The sequence below is a fragment of the Protopterus annectens genome, chromosome 13.part0 (genome assembly GCF_019279795.1).
Source record: "Protopterus annectens isolate FY-2018-M chromosome 13.part0, PAN1.0, whole genome shotgun sequence".
Classification (NCBI taxonomy): domain Eukaryota; kingdom Metazoa; phylum Chordata; order Ceratodontiformes; family Protopteridae; genus Protopterus; species Protopterus annectens.
In genome coordinates, this window is record NC_056747.1 from 858208769 (window position 1) to 858231560 (window position 22792).

Genomic DNA, 22792 nt, shown 5'->3' on the forward strand with positions numbered 1-22792 from the left:
TAAGGTTAATTAGAAGGATATATGAAGGATCAAAGGCAAGAATTAAAGTGGGAGGTTTCCTGTGTGATAAGTTGTGTTTGAACAGAGGGACCAGGCAGAGGTCTCCTTTTCCCCCTTGTTATTTGCTTTATATTTAGAAATAAGGACAGACTTGGATTTTGGATGTAGAATGAGAATACCAACCACCATACAGAAGGTATTCTAAGAACTAAACCAACACAAGAATGGAGAAAGCAGATTTTGCCAATCGTAACGACTGCAAGTAGGGGCACGGAAAAAAAGGCAAGAGGGGAATGGAATTTACTGGAGAAAACTAGCAAAGGAACCAAAGCATTAGGAGCAAATAATTATAGAGGGAAAGGTAATAGAGCGGGATGAGGGCAAGAAGAAGTTTATTCCAGAAGACTACCTTCCCTAAAAGGGACTGACATCAGAGTAAAGGTATAGTTGAGTTTAAAACAGAAGTTGCTGTTAAAAAAATGGATAATTAATAGGACATATCAAATATTGCACAGCAAGAATCAATCAGAGGAGGTTAGAAAATATTGGGAGAGACTGGAAAAACAATTTACAATGGACAAATGAAAGGACATATATGCAGCTTCCAAGTATGCAACAAAGTCCAGAAGATTTAGGATTTTTGCTTGGAAGTGTTTGCATAGGTATTTTACACCCCAAGCAAATTTGGGGAAGAAAGAGGTAACTGGGACCATATATTTTGGGAATGTACAGAGTTGGCAGATTTAAAAAATTCCCTACAGAATACTCTGTCAGAAATATTGGGTGAGCAAATGGCTGTAACTAAGCAAGTGATTCTTTTGAGCTGGAATACAGGACTTGAACTGCCTAGACATAAATAAGGCATTAAGTTTAATTATGTTGGCTGCCAAAAAAACAATTACTGGAAAATGGAAATCAAAGTCTAAATTAACTGTACTTGAATTCCTGAACACTGTAAAAGTTATAAAATTACCAAAAAGGCATATTTAGAAAAGGGAAGGAGCACATTACATAGGAATAAATGGAAATTGTGGGAACAATGTATGCAGAATATGTTCAGGAGTACGAGTGAGGTTTAACGGAAGGAAGGAATTGAACAATTTATGTAATGGTGGTCTGATGATAGTTATAAAAAAGAATAATATATGCAAATGTAAAAATATTAATATGGTTTGTTTTATTTTATATTAATGTTATGGTTGCCTATGTCTTAACTGATAATTTAATACAGGTGTTAAGAAAACAATAATTGTAATTTAAAGCAACCCTGAATTTTTTCAGGAGGAGCTCAGACAGAACAGGATAAATGTAAATATTCAAAGGGACTAGTCTAGGAAGCTGAGCACAGAATGGAACCTCACTTACGCCTAACAACTATCATTAATTGAAAAACAGTATTCTAACATGGAAAAGCAGTATGTGGAACGCCACAAATGGTGACATGTGCATCACCATCATTGATACACCTGCGTATGACATACCAAACAGGACAGGAAAAAAGATGAATTGGAAATGCAGCCTACATTTGCAGGACAGTCACTTCCTGCAAACTTTACAGTAGGCAAATCAAGCATGGCCCTTCTGTATATTTGTCCAAGGCAGATCTCCCACAACTCTTCAGAATGGAGTAAACATGTACTAAAAGTGTCACGTATCATAGTCTCATATGAAGGACATCTTCTCAACAATGATAGGCAATGGAAGCTCACATGTGCAGGATATAAAGGGACATTGCAGCACAAATACAAATCACACCAACATGTGCTAATTTCAGCATCCGTGCAGGGTTCTTATACATAATATAAACATATTTTCTGTGTTTTGTACTACTGTGTCTGAATGTTAGCCAACCATCTACATAATCATACCAGTTCTTAATATAGTATATGTTGATGTCTAGCCTGGATTTTGTACTTCTGTTTGATGTTACTATGCATTGAGTATCTCTTCTCTACGAAAAAGCAGCCAAATGCAAATTACAGTCAATTTTCAGAGATGTACAATATGACAACGGTATAAAACAGAGACCTAGCTCTCAACTCATCCAGATGACAACCATAACTCACCTGCACTTTTTCTGAAATGAGCCGGTCCAGCCAGCCTGTATCAATACTATTCTGCTGGAAGCTCTCTGTCTCAAGTAGCTTAATGAGATATTCAACAGTGGTCCGGAAATCACCACGGATTGACAGCTCTTTCAAAGCAACGACCATGTTTCTGGAGAGAGATCAAGAAAAATGCATTTATATGCTGAGCTGATATAAACAGAAAAAAAAATGCAAAAAATCAAAAAGATAAAACAATGCAGTCAAAACAATCTGAAAAGGGCACTGTAAGGTTTAAAAAGATTAACCCATAAAAACCAAGGCACAGCAATGAGCACATAGACAAAAACAGCTTATTGATGTCTCTATGTTTTAGATGAATACTTCTCCCCTTTGTAGCTGAATATGAACACTTTTAAAAAAAAAAAAAGGAATAAAATCTACTTTTTTATCAATTGTTTCGAAGACCTATTGGATTTTGTGGAACCTACTTCATCCTTGCATCTCACTGCTTCACTCTCAGTCATCCATAGGTTTCATGGTTGACATACTTTTAAAAAAAACTTGTGTACTTGAATTATGAATTTAGGGTTAAACATGGAAGTGATAATCAAGACCTTACTTTTCCATAACTGCAAGATCTCAAAAGCCTCTGAAATAACAGCCAATACATTATTATTCCATTATAATGAAACTATGGAAATGTTCAATAGAATGATGTGCAATCTTTCTTGGCTTAGCTATAATGTATTCAGTCATTCTTGGCCTTCTGATATGTTATTTTGTTTTTCTTCTCTGTGTACTTAACAAAAGCATTACTGATCCAATGTTCTACTATTTTTGCAGCTTCCACTTACTCTAAACCATGTGAAACTTCCTTCCACCCTAAAACACAATTTCCCCTACAGCAGTGTTGGACACATCCTTGGGTCACCAGCTCATTCCCTTAGCTGTCTTTCCGTACTGTAAGTTGTTGCAACCCTCTGTATCTATAAGCTATTTGGAGAGAACAAAGGATTAAAGCCTGCAATATGCCACAGTGCACTACACACTCAAGAAACTCTTCTCTGCCCTCCTTGGTCAAGTGCAAAGTATTCTGGGGTTTCTTTGGCCATACAGGATTCTGATATTTTTGATTACTATAAATGTCAGCAAAGTCTGACACATTTTAACACCTTTATTAACCACTTAAGACATGGGCACACTTACATTAACAGAAAAGAAACACTAAACCAGATTAACATTTTTTCCCCATTTACACACATTATACATTACATGTTTTCTTTATTTACGACACACATCTTTTACTCCAGCATTACATAAATCGCTCAATTCCTGCCATACCTTAAACCTCACTCTTCCTCCTCAACATTACTCTGCATAGATTGCTCTATAAGTTTTATTTATGTGTAATTTGCTTCTTCCCTTTTCTAAATATCCATCTGCTAGTTCTATTATCTCTTTTACAAAATTCATTACTTCAAATACAGTTGGTTTTCGATTTTGATTTCCATTTTCTAATAATTGCTTTTTTGGCAGCCAACAGAATTAAACTTGATAAGGTATGTCTAAGCAATTCAGATCCTGTGTCCAAGCTCAGAAGAATAATTCATAGGTTCATAGGTAGGTACTAGGCTATCGGCCCTGGGGCCTATACAAGCCCAGCCAAAAAGGTACCCTGGCTTTTGCCACCCAAGAAAATAATTTTCCTGTGCCACTGTCGAGCAGAGCCACAGAGGTGATCCCCGGGGTGAATTTCCTATTTCCCATCCAATCATCAAGATTTTTCTTGAAGAGTGCTAATGAGGAGCTTTGTTTGATATAGCCAGGTAGTTTATTGCAGAGTATGGGAAGTCTCTGGGACAGGAATCTATCCCTCTGGCATGTTCTGTTTATTGTGTTGACAAGGTTTAGGTCCCTAGAGCGTGTAGCTCGGACGGATTGGGATTTCTTTAAGTGGAGTATGTCCAACAGCTCTGGGTTTGACATAGCTTTGTATGTTAGGCAGAGATCACCTCTGAGTAGGCGATATGCGACGGAGTAAAGCTGGAGTTTTTTGAGATGGTCTGCGTAGGGAAACTGTTTGAGGCTGGTAATCCTCTTTGTGAGGTATTTCTGCGGCCTTTCCAGTTGTTCTAGATGTCTTGTGAGGTACATACCAAAAGGGGCATTGTACTCTATAATGGGTCTAATGAGTGATGAGTAGAGGGGAACAATGACCTCTTTTTTTCTGGATGAGAAACCTTTTGTGATGAGGTGTGCCATGTAGAAGGATTTCCTGACTACTGTGGTGATGTGATTATCAAAGGAGAGACTACTGTCCACCTGTGTCCCAAGGTCTCATCACACTTTCAGTGTTAAGTATACTACTGCCTATGTTGTAGTTCATGGGTACCGAGTTTTTACCAAAGGGGATGACAATGCACTTTTTGGCATTGAGCTTGAGGCCATGGCTTTGACACCAGGCATCTGTCTCAGTGAGACCCTTTTGTAGGATGTCCACATCGTTAGGAGTTTCGATTATGGCTCCTAGTTTGCAGTCATCTGCGAACTTGGTTAGCCAAAGATCTTCTGTGTTAGCCTGTACTTCTGAGAAGTAGATACCAAACAGGAGAGGACCCAGGACTGAACCCTCTGGTACTCCACTTGTCACTGGTCTGAAGTCGGATTTGGAGTCTGCTACTTTAACAGTCTGGGCTCTGTCAGTGAGCCAGTTGGCAACCCATCTTGTGACATAGGGATTTATACTAGTTTAGTGAATTTATCTATAATTCCAGAGTGGGGGATGTTGTCGAAAGCCTTGGCAAGATCTAGACAGGCTGTGTGAACCACCTTACCCTTGTCTACGGCTTTGGTGACTGCTTCAAAGAAGTCTATCAGGTTTAGGAGACATGATCTGACTTTTACAAACCCGAACTGGGTGGGATCCAGAGTTTTGAGATTACCAATGTCTTTGTTTATAAGTTCTATGACGATACGTTCCATGGCCTTGCAGACCAGGCTCGTCAGGCTAATGGGGCGGTAGTTCCCGGGGTCCGTGGTGGCTTCCCCCTTGTGGAGTGGGATAACCGTCGCTGTGTGCCATTCAGCAGGCACAAAGCCTGAGGTGAGGCTATGATTGAACATGGTACTTAGGTGGGGTGCCAGTTTGTTCTGTAGTTCATGTAGAACGCAGCCTGGGATGTTGTCTGGTCCCATGGATGCTGTGTTCTTGGCTTTGGAGAGTGTGGTTTTTACCTGTGCAGCTGTGATTACAGGAACTTTGCATTCTTCCGGTATAGAGATGGGCTCTTTAGGAGGTGAGAGGGGGGTAAAGTTAGCACTGAACCTATCTGCCAGGATGTTGGCAATATCAGTTGGGTCTGTATATTTAGTGCCATTGTGCTGTAGCAGATCTGAGTGTTGCCATTGAGATTCTTGACATAAATATAGAATGCTTTGTGGATGTCTTTAGAATCAGTGGCGATTTTGTTTTTGTAACTAGCTTTGGAGGATTTTATCAGGGATTGCAGCTTCTTACTGAGGCTGACCAGGGAGGTCCTCCACTCGTGGGATTTTACTCTCTTTTGCAAGGGTTTCTTCCTTCTGTTGTACAGTTTGTTTATGGCAGGGGACCACCAGATTGGCTTCCTTTTTTTGGAAGACAGCATCTTGGTTCTGTTTGGGATAGCATGACCCATGTACTCATGTAAGTGCTTATAAAGTGCAATGGTGTAAGATTCAGTAGTCGTAACTGTATTGTCCATCTGCATGGGTGTCATGAAGTTCACCACTTCTGTCTTAAGAAGCATGAAGGGTTTGGAGAGATTTTTACCATGGTTTCCTTAATGGGGGGGTGGAGGCAGGATGTGGATATCTAGGGTAATTAGCTTATGGTCGAATCGGACCAATGAGGCGTTGACTTCAGGTGTGGAACACCGGTCACTCATATTGGTAATGACTAGATCTAGGATATTGTTGCCCCTGGTGGGGGTGTGGATAAGTTGACCCAGGGCATTGGAGTTTATGAATTCCAGAAAGTGTTGATCGAAGGAGTTGGTACATGAGTAGTTTTCCCAGTTAATGGTGGGGTAGTTGAAATCGCCCATTATTAGGGTGTTTGGTTGAACCCTAATATTTTCCAGTACATCAAGAAAAGAGGATTGGGAATCCTGGGGCATGGTGGGTGATCTGTAGCAAGCTACAATTTGGATTGCAGTTTTGCCCAGAGTTAGTTGCACTTGGATAACCTCGGCTGCATTATGCTGAGCAACTAGCCTGGAGGTGTGGATATCCTTAATGAATATGGACACACCTCCGCCTCTGGTGTTCAGGTCCAGGTTACAAGTGTGGTATGAGTTATAGCCTGGTAGTACAGGGGTGCTCTCTGGAGCCTTGAACCAGGTCTCAGTCACTGCACAGATATCGATGTTCTCCATTTTAAGGAGTGCCTCGAGTGAGTGCATTTTGAGATTTAGACTTCTAGCACTGAGTAGCATCACCCTCTGTTTTTGCTTGCCTGTTCCTGTTACGGTGGTGAATTTGTCATTTGAACCTTGCCTAAAAAAGGCACTATAGGGGCGGCAAGAACCTTAGCCAGTATCCGGAATCCCAGGGGTGACAAGTGCAGGCCATCTCTGGCAAAGCATCGTGGTCTGTCGACCATGTCATCCCAGGCAGACAGACACTGCAGCCCTTTAGAATGGCACTAGAAGCTTATCCAATTGTTGAAGTCAATTGAATTTCCTTAGATACAGTCATGTTCTCCCCAATATTTCTGAAAGGATGGCTCAGTGGTGCAGTGGTAGCATTTTTGCCTCACACCAAGAGGTTTTCTGGTTCGATCCGTGGCTGGAGTGCCTTCTGTGTGGAGTCTGCATGTCCTCCCTGCATTTGTGTGGGTTTCCTCCGGGTGCTCCGGTTTCCTCCCACATTTAAAAAATATACGTTTGGAGCATTTCTTCCCGGGCCTTCGCTGAAAATTGGCTTCATTCCAAGTCAGACTTTCCCAGTAAACAAATGTTAAATAAATAATTAAATAAATAAAATGAAATGCATTTATGGCACATACTCTGTAGGGAATTTTTTAAATCTGCCAAATCATTACACTTCCAAAAAACATGTTCCTAGTTACCTCTTTCTTCACCATCACACATTTGCTATATAACTGAAAAAAAAAATCTTTGAAGTCTGCTTGTGGTAATAAAAACACCAGTGCAAATATTTCCAAGCAAATACCCTAAACCTTGCATACTTCTGAAGCATATACATGCTCCTCCAATGTTCCCTTGTAAACTGCTTTTACAGCCACTTCCCAATCATTTCTAACCTCCTCCAACTGATTCTTATAGTTTTCATGCAGTATGGTATATATGCCCTATTAATTATCCCCTTTTTAACAGCAGCTTCTGCTCTAGATTCCACTAAAACCTCTACCAGACCTATACTCTAATATCAATCACTGATAGGGAAGTAGTCTCTAAACTACAGTCCAAAATTCTTCTTGGCCTCCTGCTACTCTATTACTTTTCCCTCTCTAGTTATTTGCTCCTAATACATTGTTTCCTTTGCCAGTTTTCTCCAGTAAATTCTATCCCCCCCCTTGCCTATTTTCAGTAACCCTACCTGCAGTTATCCCTACTGTGGCAAAATCTCATTTCTCCATTCATGTGTTGGCTTTGATCTTAGAATACTTTCTGCAACTTTAGTACCATAATATTCTGTATGTGGGGTTATTATAACCCTTAAGGATCTGCATCCAAAATCCCACTCTCTCCTTGTTTCTTAAACTCACTCACCTTCTTTATCATCATCCCTTTTCACTTTGAATTGAAAACATCTGCATGTGTTTTGTATATGAACCTTAATGGTGTAGCTCTAAAATATCCTTTTAATCGGATAAGCCTAATCTTGTTCTATTAGGAAGATCAATTTATCCCACTTAACTCTTGCTCTCTTTCCATCTCAGATGTATTTCTTCAACTCTTTATTAATCATTATCCACAACCTCTCCTCTGATTGATAAAAATATGCCTGTCCTCTATATAAAACTAAAAGGAGTAAAAATATTTCACTGCTTGTATCTTTCTGTCCATATCAATAAACAAGTTTCCATTTTCTCAGTTTTTGTTATCTTTTGTTATCTTTTGTTTAGTCTTTTCTGACATATCCTAGGCTACCATAATAGAAGCTTGTTTAATCCATACTCCTAAATGCGTAATCTTATCATGTCTCCATGAATGTGGGTATTGCTGAACTAACTTGCGACTGTGTAGTTAATTTACAGCTACAGCCTTTGTTTTATCTTCATTAAATTTCATATCCCAAAAAAGACTTGAAACTGCTTTAAAACTTTCCATAATACCAAGACGTCCTTTTCTGGATTTATCAAGTACAAAATAATATCTGCAAATAAATCCAAATTTCCTTAGTTACCATACCAATTATATCCATGAAATTTTGAGCCACTTACTTTCTTTGCCAGTTCCTCTAAATATAAAGCAAAAGAGGACACTCCCTGCGTGGATCCTCTATTCAAACAACTTTTCAAAGAGAAATCCTCACACTTTAATTATTGCTTCCGATCCTTCATATATCCCCCTAATTGACCTTATCACTGTATCAGGGTATGAAATGCTTCCATTGCACCACTCATAAAATCCCAGTTTACTCTGTCAAATTCTTTGTCTGCATTAAGACCCACCAACAACAGCGGTATTTTCTTACATTGCATGTCCTTCTGCATTATCACTGTTCTATTAATGTTGTCAAATGTATGCCACCCCTTCATGAAACCACATTGATCCATATGCATCAATTTTGGCAGCACCTTTGCCATTCCTTTAGCTAGTATGGGCAAACACTTTATAATCATGGTTTAAAATTGAAATGGGTCTATATGGGAGGCTGGGTCTAATGGATCTTTAATCCTCTTTGGGTACTACATCCACCACAGCTTTCCTCGAAGATGCTGGTGCCTCCCCACCTTTTCAAATACTATTAAACAAAATCTTCTAGATCTTTATCACTTTCTTCCCTCCTAACTTCCAAACTTCCACAAGAAAACCATCTGTTCCCTGAGACTTTGTTGTAGATTGATTTTATATTAGTTTTCTTCTCATTTCCCATTATCTATTATTAGTTGCCGAGTCTCATCTTCCTCCAGTCTTGGCAGACTTAAGTATTCCATAAATATTTTCATTTGTGCTCTTCTTGGTTTCCACATTCTTCTGCTTTATACAAATTTTCATAAAAATTTCCAAAATATCTCCAATACCTCTATAGGATCTCTCTGGTTATTCTTCTTGTCATAGGCTCCCCAAGTTTGGTGACAGCCCTTTCTACCTTCTGTTGCCCAGGTCATTGGGCTAAACATTTTTGTGCTCTGGAGTTACCAATTAATAGTTGCTTTTAACAGCAGTTTTTCTAAACTCACACATATTGAAATACCTCTTTATTTTCTCTTTAGCACAGCTGCTATTATTATTATTATTATTATTATTATTATTATTATTATTATTATTATTATGCGAGTTTCCCTTATTCAGCAATACTTTAGCTTCTGTCAACTTCTCTAGATAATTTCTAATACTTCTTAGCTCAATTTCTACCCTACTTTTAAACACCATTTTTCTGACTGTAAAGCTATTCATTACACAATTTCTTCCTTCCCCAATAACCCTTGAATAATTTTCACTACCCATTCCTTAAATTCCCTCTCTTTTTAACATGTAGGCAGGAAAGTGCCAGTGTGTCATTTTACTTCATTACCATACATTATTAGCTTTTAAAGTACATGATTTGAAATAGTTATTGGATGTGTGTTGAAACTTTCAATTAAATGCACATGTTCCTGTGAAATATTATTTCTATCCAGTCTAGCCCAGTTAATGTACCTATTATTTAACATACAAGTTCTGCCCAAGTTCCTACTACTGAACTCATGTCTCCCATACTACGTCTACCCTCTTTTGTTATATTTATCTTTCTGGGTCCCCTGATATATCTTCACTACTGCAAATTAAGTTCCAGTCCCCACCCATAAGTAATATTCCTTACTGATTATTTCTCTGAAAAATTTTACGCTCCACAATAGCATTTTTTGTGGAATATAAATATATGCCAGCATAATCCTTTTCCGTTACCAATAACCCCTTACTAACACAAATCTTTTTTGATATTTTCCCTTTTCTATCATTACTGGAGTCCATCTAGCTATCAGTATTATTACTACCCTTTTTATTTGACCCTGATATTCTGCTGAATATCCATCCTGAAATGCTTTCTTTGTCAAATTCACATGTTCATTTCTATCAAAATGTGTTTCCTGCAGGACTGTTAATTGCACTCTGTACGACTTAACATAATTCAATACTTTTTATTTTTTGTCCATACCTGTAATACAATTTAGAGTGCAAGATACTAATATAGTAGTCATTTTAGCAAAAAGCTATTGTTCCCACTTATTATACATGACAGCTTTTTTGAATGTGAATTTTCAACTTTTGTCTTACATATACACACACTATTTGGCAGGCTGATCTTTTATACAGTTGTTTCTTCTCATTTCCATTTGAACCTATGTCACATTTTTCAAGATTTGTTGCTTTAATGAAAGCCCTCAAAAAGTACATATATTTTCATTAGACCAATCCTCTTAACTTAGAATAAACACACAAAACAAGGTACATTTTCCACGGATGAATTTTATCCCTACAGTTAGGAAAAACTGCCCCAAATCAACAGCTGCACCCATAAGCATAACCTAAAGGACATGCTACAGTCTGGGATACCAATTAACACCAATTACTTGTCTGTTCTTTTCATATCTCTATTCCCCTCCCAGATGTGAAAAACAGCTTCTATGCCTTCAGATAACATGTTTTTAGCCCTAAGAAAAAGTGCACTGGCTACCTTTAAACAAAACTAAATTATGCACTGTTCTATAAAATGTATTAAAGTATTAAGGCTGATAAGGAGGCTCTTGTTCACTTCCCATAATTTCAAACTTTATTTTTAACTGAACTGCCAGCCATTGTACCTTTAAAGTTTGCACTTCCTTCAGAAAAGAATGATCAGAGCTCTTATTATTAAACTGCTTGCACCTACAGACAGTCTCCATGCAAAAGTAGTCCATAATCAGAAAAAAAACAGCTGACAACTTTGCAGATGCATGAAAGAATCTCTGTAAATTTCTCTCAGAAAAGAATACACAGAATTCTCCTGGCTAAATGTCTTCAGCTGCAGATTCTTGTCTCTTATCGACAACATTTGCTAATGGAACAGAAGTTAGTATCTTTGGAAATTGAATGGAACAGAAGTTAGTATCTTTGCAAATTGAAAGATTCAAGAAGCTTAGCATTTTTCATGGCTTTCACCATTTTGTGTTATTTGTCATGCCTACTTGCTTGCAAAAAAATTTCTTAAAGCTTAAGCCAAGGACATTAATCTAGACATCCACACTTATAAAACAAGAGAATCATGTTACTCCTACCTATAATATAATCCGTATATTTTTACATCAAACCCACTGTCCAGCAGTCCAAGATCACAGCATTACATTAACTTAAACTTGCGTCTGTCCAGCCTTTCTTCTTTCATTCTATGGTAAAGCTTAGATTTCTTACAACTGAAAATGTACTTGCTTTAATATCTTTAACATATACAATAGCCACTGAAAAGACCACCCATTTAAAATATCTGACAGCACACTATATAAAATTGCTTTACAATATAACATGCAGTTTATATCATGAAATGTTTAACACAAATTATAGCAACAAAAATTATTTTACTTGCAGTTACTTTTTTTAGTGTTCTAAACGTTAATTACATAATGTGGGTTATATGCTTTACATCCACCCACAAGTTTAAGAAAGTCAAAAGTTCATTTCTTTCTCTGCCAGTTTATCTTGCAGAGACATATTTCACAAATGTGACTGCCGCTTTATAGTCTCCCATGTATTCACTAATTTTAGTGCTGCTGGTCTTCTTCCTGATTATTTCAATCTCAACACTACACTCTAATTCAAGTCAAAGGTCCTCCTGCTTCTTACAGTCAACTCGTGTTTCTTTTCTGTCTCTCAAGCATTTCCCTTCGGAACATTGGACAATGTTTCACTGGCAAAGTTTCTCTATGTGCTTTACTGTCAGATGAATGAGAAGTAGAGTCCACTAATGCTTGCTGGCACACGTTTTGTTGGATAAACATTTTAGTTCCTCCTCAGCCTGTTCCATATCTTTGTTCCATCATGAAAAAAATATTCAGAAGATGACTGAATGCAGTAGACTGAATCTCACACTTGCCTCTCAACATTTCCTCATTGCTGGGATAACATTTGTTTTTCTTCTGGCCAGTGTACAGTAAATAATAGTCTTCCAGAAACATTCTCCCAACTCCAATTTTTAATACTTTTCTCGTCTGCCACGGTTTTGTCAGGGTAAACTTTTTTGCTGTTATGACTGCATCTTTACTAATATAGGTCTTGGCTGATTTCTCATAACCTGCTTTGGAGCATACACTCTATGTGCCCCTTCAGTTAACAAATCCTGCTGTGGAACACCAGTCCATTAGGTTATTTCTACTTTCATAACATTAATAAAGTTTGGTTCTTCCAGTTTCTCTGGTACAGCAGAAAATCTTAGATTTTCTCTGCAAGTTCTGTCTTCTAACTCTAGTTTTGAAATAGCTCTTCAGAAAAGTAACAAGACAGCCTTTTCATTATTTGAGCCTCCGATTTTTACAATTTTATCAATTCATCTGAACAGTTAGTTAAAGCTTCTTCTATTTTTCCATCCTTTTGTTAACTGAGTTGATATATTTATGCAATGTTTCATTGACTTTAATAAGCTCTGACTACATCTGATTTATTTATTTTTCTTCTAAATTACTGGAAAATATTTCTTGAACAAAAGCTGAAGCCTGAACTGCTTTTTGATGAAAAGCTGCAGGGTTCTTCCCAACTAGTGTTTTCTCATCACCTTTTCTGATTGATTTTCTTTCAGGTTCTCCAAATTTCTTCTTTGCTGTCTTCCAGGCAATATACTTGCTAGGCAGAAACTGAATTTTCCCAAGATTATATTTTCACTAGTTCTTTTTTCTCAATTTCTATTTTCACATTGGGAGGGCTTAAATTAAGCTGTTGATCAGTGTGCAACCATCCTGGTAGTCATTTATGTAATTTATTTTATTAAAATAAGTTAAAAACACTCACAAAATGCATACTAGCACTGATGTCTCACTCTTAATTATAGCTGTATGTTTCTAAGCCCCTGCTTTTATTACAATGATATAATATTTGGCTACAGAGTAAAACAACCTAAAAATCCTGTGGAGAAAGAGAAAGGAAGACATGGTAGCATTCAGTGAGCTAGTTTTGGGTCAAATATTCATGCTAATAGTATACTATGGGTCTACTACAATCAATCATATAACAGACTATAAGCTATACTTAAGAGTAAAAAGCATATAAAATAAATTATTCCCGTGGCTTTAGGCCACCTAGTGCCTGTTCTGCACACAATCACAAAGCCAGAATGGACCTGGATCAGTTGTATCAGGAAGAAGTCAGAATTAGAGGGTAGTTTTACTATGAAATGCAAGGTGAGTAAATAAGAATATGGTGGAACTGAAAGCAGTGATTTTGGAAGGGATGGAGTACATTGGTGGTATCACAGAAACATTGGCGAGCAATAAGGGAGAGATTGAACATTAAGGTTTCTGGGTACAGAAAATTCAAGGAGGAGAGAGCAAAAAGGAATGGAAATAAAGTAGCACTCCTCATAAAAGGCAGAATAATAAATGAGGACAGGGAGGAGAGGGAATATGAAGCCAAGAAGCCAGCAAGGAAGGGGACAGAGTCAGAACCTAGGGCAAGTGCCCTGATGGCTAAGGTAGAGTTAGAGAAAAAGTTATGCTGGTGAACTGATACAGTACATGTCTCAACAGTTGGCACTCTTACCTTTGGTACTGGAAAGTCAGAGGGCTTGGGTTCTTTTCTGCAGCCACCATATACTGAGCAGGAAGATATGAAATCTACTGGCTGACAAGTTTAGCTCCAATTTTATCCCGTTCTCCTCAAGATACCCTTGAAATACCCCTTACCATGATGCTCCCAACTATTACTAGGATTACATACTTCTTAATTGTACAGATTTTTGCAGAATGTCCATATTTTTTGTCTCATATTTTTGGTCTTTTGGGCATAAATTATTGGTTTTCTGGCAAATCATTGCCATGTTATTGAAGACTGAAGTCAGAAAATAATGACAGACATTTGAGTTTCAGACTTCATTCTCTACAGAAAATTCACGCTAATGCAAAACATGTTATTATATTAACTTTCTAAGTTTGTGAGGGCAATATTTAAAAACTGTCCCTGTTTTGGGGCCTTTGCCTCCACCCCCCATTATTTATGGCTTTTTCCAAATTTTCTGCTCTAAGAGGTTGAGAGGTCTGACTAGGAAACAGGTCCTCAATGCACTCACTAATGCCAAGAACACTGCATTAGTGGACCCTAATAATATTCCAGGATGCCTCCTTAATAGCATGCAACACAACCTATCAGGACCACTAGAATCACTATTTAATGGTAGCCTCCAGATTGTCATAGGCTCCCTAAGTTTGGTGACAGCCCTTTCTACCTTCTGTTGCCCAAGTCATTGGGCTAAACATTTTTGTGCTCTGGAGTTACCAATTAATAGTTGCTTTTTTTCTAAACTCACACATATTAAAATACTTCTTTATTTTTTCTTTAGCACAGCTGCTATTATTATTATTATGCGAGTTTCCCCTTATTCAGCAATACTTTAACTTCTGTCAACTTCTCTAGATAATTTCTAATACTTCTTAACTAAATTTCTACCCTACTTTTAAACACCATTTTTCTGACTCTAAAGCTATTCATTACACAATTTCTTCCTTTCCCAATAACTCTTGAATAATTTCCACTACCCATTCCTTAAATTCCCTCTCTTTTTAACATGTAGGCAGGAAAGTGCCAGTGTGTCATTTTACTTCATTACCATACATTATTATCTTAGCTTTTAAAGTACATGATTTGAAATAATTATTGGATGTGTGTTGAAACTTTCAATTAAATGTACATGTTCCTGTGAAATATAATTTCTATCCAGTCTAGCCCAGTTAATGTACCTATTATTTAACATACAAGTTCTGCCCAAGTTCCTACTACTGAACTCATGTCTCCCATACTACGTCTACCCTCTTTTGTTATATTTATCTTTCTGGGTCCCCTGATATATCTTCACTACTGCAAATCAAGTTCCAGTCCCCACCCATAAGTAATATTCCTTACTGTTTATTTCTCTGAAAAATTTTACGCTCCACAATAGCATTTTTTGTGGAATATAAATATATGCCAGCATAATCCTTTTCCCTTTCCAATAACCCCTTACTAACACAAATCTTTTTTGGTATTTTCCCTTTTCTATCATTACTGGAGTCCCTCTAGCTATCAGTATTATTACTAACCTTTTTATTTGACCCTGATATTCTGCTGAATATCCATCCTGAAATCCTTTCTGTCAAACTCACATGTTCATTTCTTTCAAAATGTGTTTCCTGCAGGACTGTTAATTCCACTCTGCACGTCTTAACATAATTCAATACTTTTTATTTTTTGTCCATACCTGTAATACCATTTAGAGTGCAAGATACTAATATAGTAGTCATTTTAGCAAAAAGCTATTGTTCCCACTTATTATACATGACAGCTTTTTTGAATGTGAATGTTCAACTTTTGTCTTACATATACACACACTATTTGGCAGGCTGATTTTTTATACAGTTGTTTCTTCTCATTTCCATTTGAACCTATGTCACATTTTTCAAGATTTGTTGCTTTAATGAAAGCCCTCAAAAAAGTACATAAATTTTCAGAAGACCAATCCTCTTAACTTAGAATAAACACACAAAACAAGGTACATTTTCCACGGATGAATTTTATCCCTACAGTTAGGAAAAACTGCCCCAAATCAACAGCTGCACCCATAAGCATAACCTAAAGGACATGCTACAGTCTGGGATACCAATTAACACCAATTACTGTCTGTTCTTTTCATATCTCTATTCCCCTCCCAGATGTGAAAAACAGCTTCTATGTCTTCAGATAAATAGTCCTTACCATAACGTTCCATGTGGAGTGTTCATCTCGCCTTTGTTCTTACACCTGGGTTCGGAGCCGATCCTCGGCTCCATGTCGGCTGCTTGGCAAAGCTCTGCATCGAGAAGAAGCTCGAGACCAACCTAACTCCCACAATCCCCCTCTGCCTTTAATTCAGATCTAGTTTGCAAGCAAACCAGAAGTCAACAGAGAGAAAATAACACATTCATGCCAAACAAGAACAAACATAGCTGAAAAATATATCCACAACAACTGCTTAAGGCAGAAGCAGGAGAACCAAACCAGACACCTAAACTGGACGTTCGTCCTGAGGGTGGGAATGTAAGAACAAAGGCGAGATGAACACTCCACATGGAACGTTATGGTAAGGACATAACTTCTATATGTGAGAGTGTTCAATCTCGCCATTTGTTCTTACACCTGGGTAGCGTCCCTAGCTCCATGTTCCTGAGGAACTCACGGGAGAACGTTCCTGAGCACAGTGGAACCAAAGGTTGCCCTGTCCCTAGAAATCCTGTCTACTTTGTAATGAGTAATGAATGTATGTGGTTTAGACCAAGTGGCAGCCGCACAAATAGTGTCTAACGGTAGGCAGGCTGCATGAGCCAGAGAAGTAGATACTGATCTTGTAGAGTGCCCTTTGGGCTTGACAGGTAAAGTTTGCTCCGAGGCAGTATAAACAAAAATAATACAATCGGAAAGCCATTTGGAAAGGGTTCGTTTCGTAACTGCCATACCCTTCTTGCTGTCTGCAAAGGCTATAAAGAGCTGGTCTGTTTTTCTGTGATCTTTTGTTCTATCCAAGTAAAATCTGAGTTGTCTATGAACATCTAACTTGTGTAACATATATTCCAACTTATTGGAGTGGTTTTTGAAAAAGGTGGGGAGCTCAATGGACTGATTAATATTATTAACGGAGCAAACTTTGGGAAGAAAGGATGGATTAGTGCGAAGAAATACTCTATCAGGGTGAAAGATCAAATAAGGGTGTTTAACGGAAAGAGCTTGAAGCTCCGATACCCGTCTGGCCGATGTAACAGCCACCAAGAAGAGGGTCTTCCATGACAAAAATTTCAAAGGACAGGAAGAGGCTGGTTCAAAAGGTGGTAGCATCAGCTGTGATAAAAGAAGGTTCAAGTTCCAAGGTGATGTAGGACTTCTAACTGGTGGTCTAATATGGAAAGATCCCTTTAGAAAGGCCTTACAAAGTCTGTGAGCCATAATAGGAGCCCCACTTTCTCCCACATGAAAGTTTGAAATGGCAGCCAATTGCACTCTCAAAGTGGCAGGAGAAGCTCCTTGGTGGAACAGTTCGGTTAAAAACTCCAAGACACTATTTAGAGGAGCTATCACGGGGTCCAATTGTTGTGTATTTGCCCAGTGCACAAAACGCTTCCATTTACTAGTGTAAATCTTTGTAGTGGAAGCTTTATGAGAAGCCACCAGGATATTTTGAACTGCAGGGGAAAGAAGATCAGACCTGGCTAAGACGGGAAGCGGAGCAGCCAAGCTGCTAGTCTGAGGGAGAGTAGCGACGGGTGGGGAGCCCCTGACGAGTGGGTCAGTAGATCCGGCTCCGGGTCCAGGATCCAGGGTTCCCGAATTCGGTGTGCCAGAAGAAAGGGAAACCAGATTTGACGAGGCCAGAATGGGGCAATGAGGCTAATTGTCCTTTGCAGGTTGTTGGCTTTCTGTAGAAATTTTGCAATCAGGGGAACAGGAGGAAAAGCGTACAGGAGACCCGGGGGCCAATCGTGAACCAGAGCGTCCCTGGGGACTTCCCCTGGAGGGGGTAATAGGGCAAAATAGCTTCTGCATTTGGCGTTCATTGGAGACGCAAACAGATCGCAGGAAGGCTGGCCCCACTTGTGAAAAATTTCCTTCGCAATTGATTGTTTGAGGGACCACTCGTGAGGTAACAGGATGGCTCTGCTCAACCTGTCCGCTATGACGTTGGATAACCCCGGGATGTGCGTTGCTATCAGAAAGCGACCCGTGGACTCCGTCCATTGCCAGATTCTCATGGCCTCTCTGCATAGTTGATAAGACTTGGTTCCCCCTTGTTTGTTTATGTACCAGACTACGGACATGTTGTCCGACTGAACTGCAATTGTCCCTAGAGGAAGAAGGGGAGCAAAGTGTTGCAACGCTAGAAACACTGCCCTCAACTCTAGAACATTGATGTGCAGATTGTACTCCAAATTGGACCATTCGCCTTGGACTGTCTGTCCCTGAAAGATGCCCCCCCCCACCCTATCAGGGAAGCGTCCGTGGCCACCGTTGCTGTCGGCGTGGGTAGCACAAATGGTCTTCCGCTGGAAAGATCGCAAGTCTGAAGCCACCAAGCCAGGTGCGATTTGCATATGTTCGTGATGTGAATCTCGTGCGTCAGGGGTAACTGTTGGAACGACCATTGTGCAAACAGTAGCCATTGAAGAACTCTCATGTGCAGTCTTCCCAAGGGTATCGCAATGAGAGAAGCTGCCATGAGACCCAAAACCTTCAGAACCAGTTTTGCTGGGGATTTTCTGGATAATAGAAGAAGAGATATATGGTTTTGTAAGGAGGCTCTCCTTTCTGGAGGAAGCCTTAGGATTATGCAACGCGTATCCAATTCTGCTCCTATGAATGAGATATGCTGTGATGGCTGTAGTAAAGATTTTTCGAAATTTACGGAAATTCCGAGATGAACACAGAGTTGTAGTGTGTAATCCCTGGCCTGAATCAGTTGACGCTCGGTGGTGGCAGAAAGGAGCCAGTCGTCCAGATACGGAAACACCTGGAATCCCAGGCGTCTCAAGTGAGACGCTACCACTGCCATACATTTGGTGAAAACCCTGGGGGCTGAGGTCAGACCAAAGGGCAGGGCTCGAAACTGAAAGTGACTGGCTCCCAGCCGGAAGCGCAAGTGATCCCTGGACGCCCTGGCCATTTTGATGTGGTAGTATGCGTCCTTTAGATCTATTGAGCACATCCAGTCGTCCCTCTGTAAGAATGGAAGGATCGATTGAAGCGTGACCATCCGGAACTTTTCTTTCTTGATGAAGGTATTGAGTTTGCTTAGGTCCAGAATTGGCCTCCAGTCCCCTGTCTTTTTTGGAACTAAAAAGAACCTTGAGTAAGTTCCGAATCCTCTTTGGTCCACTGGGACTGGTTGGATGACTCTTTTTTCTAGCAGCTTTGAAATTTCTATAGCTGCAGGGCCTCGCAGATGGGGCGGTACATCTGGGAGTCTTTTCTGTGGAATTGGGGGCAATAGGGAGGGAATTCTGTAACCTCTGGTAACAATGCTTTTTACCCAATTGTCTGATGTAAGACTTTGCCAGGCCTGAGGGTATAAAGCTAAGCGACCCCCGGACTGCCTCCAGAGCAGGACAGTCGGGCCTCCTCTCAGGAGTGCTGGAAAGGTTTCCCGGGGAGTGTATCCCTGTCACCTTGGTTTTGCGGACCCCCTCTGCCGCCAGGGCGACGTCTTCCACCTCTGCCCCCTCCTCTGCCTCTAGAGGGGGCATCACCTTGTGTGCCTGGGAAAGAGCCTTGGGGTTTTCGAAACCACATTTTTCCACCATGTTGCCCTTTGGGGTACGGTCTGGATGGGGTGGAAAAACGGACTCAGACAGCAGACAGAGTCTTTCCCTCTTGCTCACACCGGGTAAGGGTCTCCTTTACTTTGGGGCCAAAGAGAGTGGCACCATCAAATGGGGCGTTAGTAAAGGAAGACTTGAAGGCTTCCGCAAAGGAACATAAGCACATCCAGGATTGTCTACGAAGCGCAATCGCTGAAGCCGCTGCCCTATTCGACCCTTCGGCTGCATATGAGATCAGCCTCATGGACGAGTTTGCAATAGATGTAAGGGTATTGAGATGTGCTGTAACATTCTCCGAGACAGCAGCATCTGTAGTACCCTGGAGGGTATCTCCCAACTCTTTGATTAGATCCCTCTGTAACAGTGTGAAATGGGTCAAATAGTTCAGGGATCGCATGGAAAAAGCCGCTGAACTAAAAATGCGCTTCCCATACCTGTCCATAGTCCTAGAATCTCTGTTAGGCGGATGGACAGATGAGGAAGATTCAGACATCTCCTTTTTCGTGGCCGCTGCCACCACCATAGCGTCCACTGGAACTCCCTTTGTTAGATAAGCCTTGTCTTGGGGGGCAGTAATATATTTATTAGGCTTTCTAGGGACTGGCTCCACCGTGTCAGGTGTCTCCCACGCCCTTCGAGCAATCAATTCCATCAATTCATCGAAGGGCGGAGTGACCCAGGAGGAGGAAGGGCGAGCACCGAATGCCTTCAGCAAGACTGACTCATCCTCAGAAGGGGGTAGGGATGGCCAATCACCTCTCTGTTTTAGGATCTCCAGGATGTCAGAAAAGGAGACATCCTCTGAGGGTGATTTTGGGGACCCTTCTGACTCATCCAAGTCAGTGTCCGATGTCAAGGATTCTTGTGGAGAATCCAAGTGTCTACTCTTACACAATCTTTTCCTCGGAACTTCTTCGGGGGGGGCATCCGATGAAGCCTCCGAGGAAGAGGGGGCACCCTCTAGGGGTGGTGGAGACACTGGTGCTCGACGCTTAGATGTAGCCGTGGGTGCAGAGGAGGATAACGGATCTTTATGGGAAGGAGAAGCGGTTTCTGCTGAAGTGGTTGTCTGAGTAGACAACACCTTCCTCGTGAGGTCGAAGGCCCCTGGGTCCCGAGTCGAGGTATCCCCAGGTTCCGAAGAAATCGGAGGAATCCCCGAGACAGGCACCGATGGCATCGACCCCGAGGACGGAGCCGAGTCGATCCGAGCCGAGGCTCCGAGAGGGAGAGTCGGAACCGAAACATCGGTCCGACTCTCAGTCCCGGATCCAAGGATGGATCTTCGGCTCCGAGACTCCGGTACTGGGTCCGACAGAGTCGAGGTGAACGGTGCCGACCGAGAAAAAGACGGTTCCAGCACCGAGCGCTCCACAATCATCAGATCAGCCTCTCCCGGCTCCGAAGACTGGATAGGCCTTGGAGCAGGAACAGGTGGAGATAAGGGAAGGCCTTCGAGTCTCGACACCAACTGGGAGGAGACAGAGATGAGCTTGGACAAGGCCGTATTTCTCCATCAATTTCTGAATCACGCAGTCTACATCGGTGTCGGAGAGGGGCCTGGAAGAACGGGTCGAAGGAATCGAAGACGGAGCCGACCTCAAAAGTACAGGAGGAGGAAGCTCAGTCACCGGTTCCAAGACTCGAGGCTCGGTAACTGACAAAAGTTCAACACTCGGCCCCGAAGTCTGTGGAACCGGTGATCGAACTTTAAATGAAGAGCTCGGAGCCGATGACATGGGCTCTGACGTCTTCGATTCCTTCGAGGATTTAGATGTCTGGTCTGATGCATCCAGAGCCTCTTGGAATGCAGGCTTCAAAAGGCCCCTATCCATAAGTTTCCTGCGCCTATCTGTCATGACCCTTCCACTGAAAGAATGGCAGATGGAGCAGTCTTCCTGCAGATGGAGAGGGCCAAGACAGTAGACGCAGGAACTATGATTATCTGTGACAGACATTTTCTGTCCACATTGGCACCGTTTGAAGCCTGATTTAGCTTTTTCAGACATGTTACAAAAGTCAAATCCAAGTAAACAGTGAAATAGCCAGTACAAATGTCCAATCCAGTAATAAATGTCAAATCCTGTAAGATAAAGTCAAATCCTGTAGTCAAATCCTGTAGATAAAGTTAAAGGGTGGGGTAGGCCCCGAGGGAATTAACTCTAAGAAAAGTATATAAATATGTATATACGGAACCGAGAAACCCTCGATACACTACTCACACACACACAGTCAACTTTAAAAGAGAAAAGGAGAAGTTTTTATCCAAAAATATAAAAGATAAAATACTCTTAGCTTTGAGGTGGTCCGAGCTCATCAAAAATGATGCGAACGTTGCAGCGGCAAACTAGATCTGAGGTAAAGGCAGAGGGGGATTGTGGGAGTTAGGTTGGTCTCGAGCTTCTTCTCGATGCAGAGCTTTGCCAAGCGGCCAACACGGAGCCGAGGATCGGCTCCGAACCCAGGTGTAAGAACAAACGGCGAGATTGAACACTCTCACATCATGTTTTTAGCCCTAAGGAAAAGTGCACTGGCTACCTTTAAACAAAACTAAATTATGCACTGTTCTATAAAATGTATTAAAGTATTAAGGCTGATAAGGAGGCTCTTATTCACTTCCCATAATTTCAAACTTTATTTTTAACTGAACTGCCAGCCATTGTACCTTTAAAGTTTGCACTTCCTTCAGAAAAGAATGCTCAGAGCTCTTATTATTAAACTGCTTGCACCTTTGAGAGGCAAGTGAGCGAAAGATACAACGTTCATCATGCTGCTTTACATGGATGAAAAGCTTGTTCCATACACAGAAGGGGTCATCTCTGAAACACATCCTTGTCCCTGTACTGGTACATCTCCAAAACAAAGAGCATCAAAATTACCCGATCTAGAGATAAACCTCGCCTGTAACAGAAATAGGACTCGTTGGGGGATAGATACGTGTATCAGTGACCATCCATTTCCTGGAACAAACTTTCCAACCACGTGAAGCAGAATTCTTCACTACCCCAATTCAACCATAACTTGGGTCAGTGGATGG

General features: G+C 40.7%; 1 protein-coding gene across 6 annotated transcripts in view; it reads right to left on the reverse strand.

Annotated features, from left to right (window-relative positions):
- Nucleotides 1-22792, reverse strand: part of ACACA (acetyl-CoA carboxylase alpha) — a 2143878-nt gene that overhangs the window by 1758454 nt on the left and 362632 nt on the right. For all 6 annotated transcript variants that reach the window (XM_044054575.1, XM_044054578.1, XM_044054576.1 and 3 more), the window contains one exon: nt 2067-2217. In XM_044054575.1, the coding sequence (XP_043910510.1) occupies nt 2067-2217 (151 nt within the window). The remainder of the gene's footprint in view (nt 1-2066; nt 2218-22792) is intronic.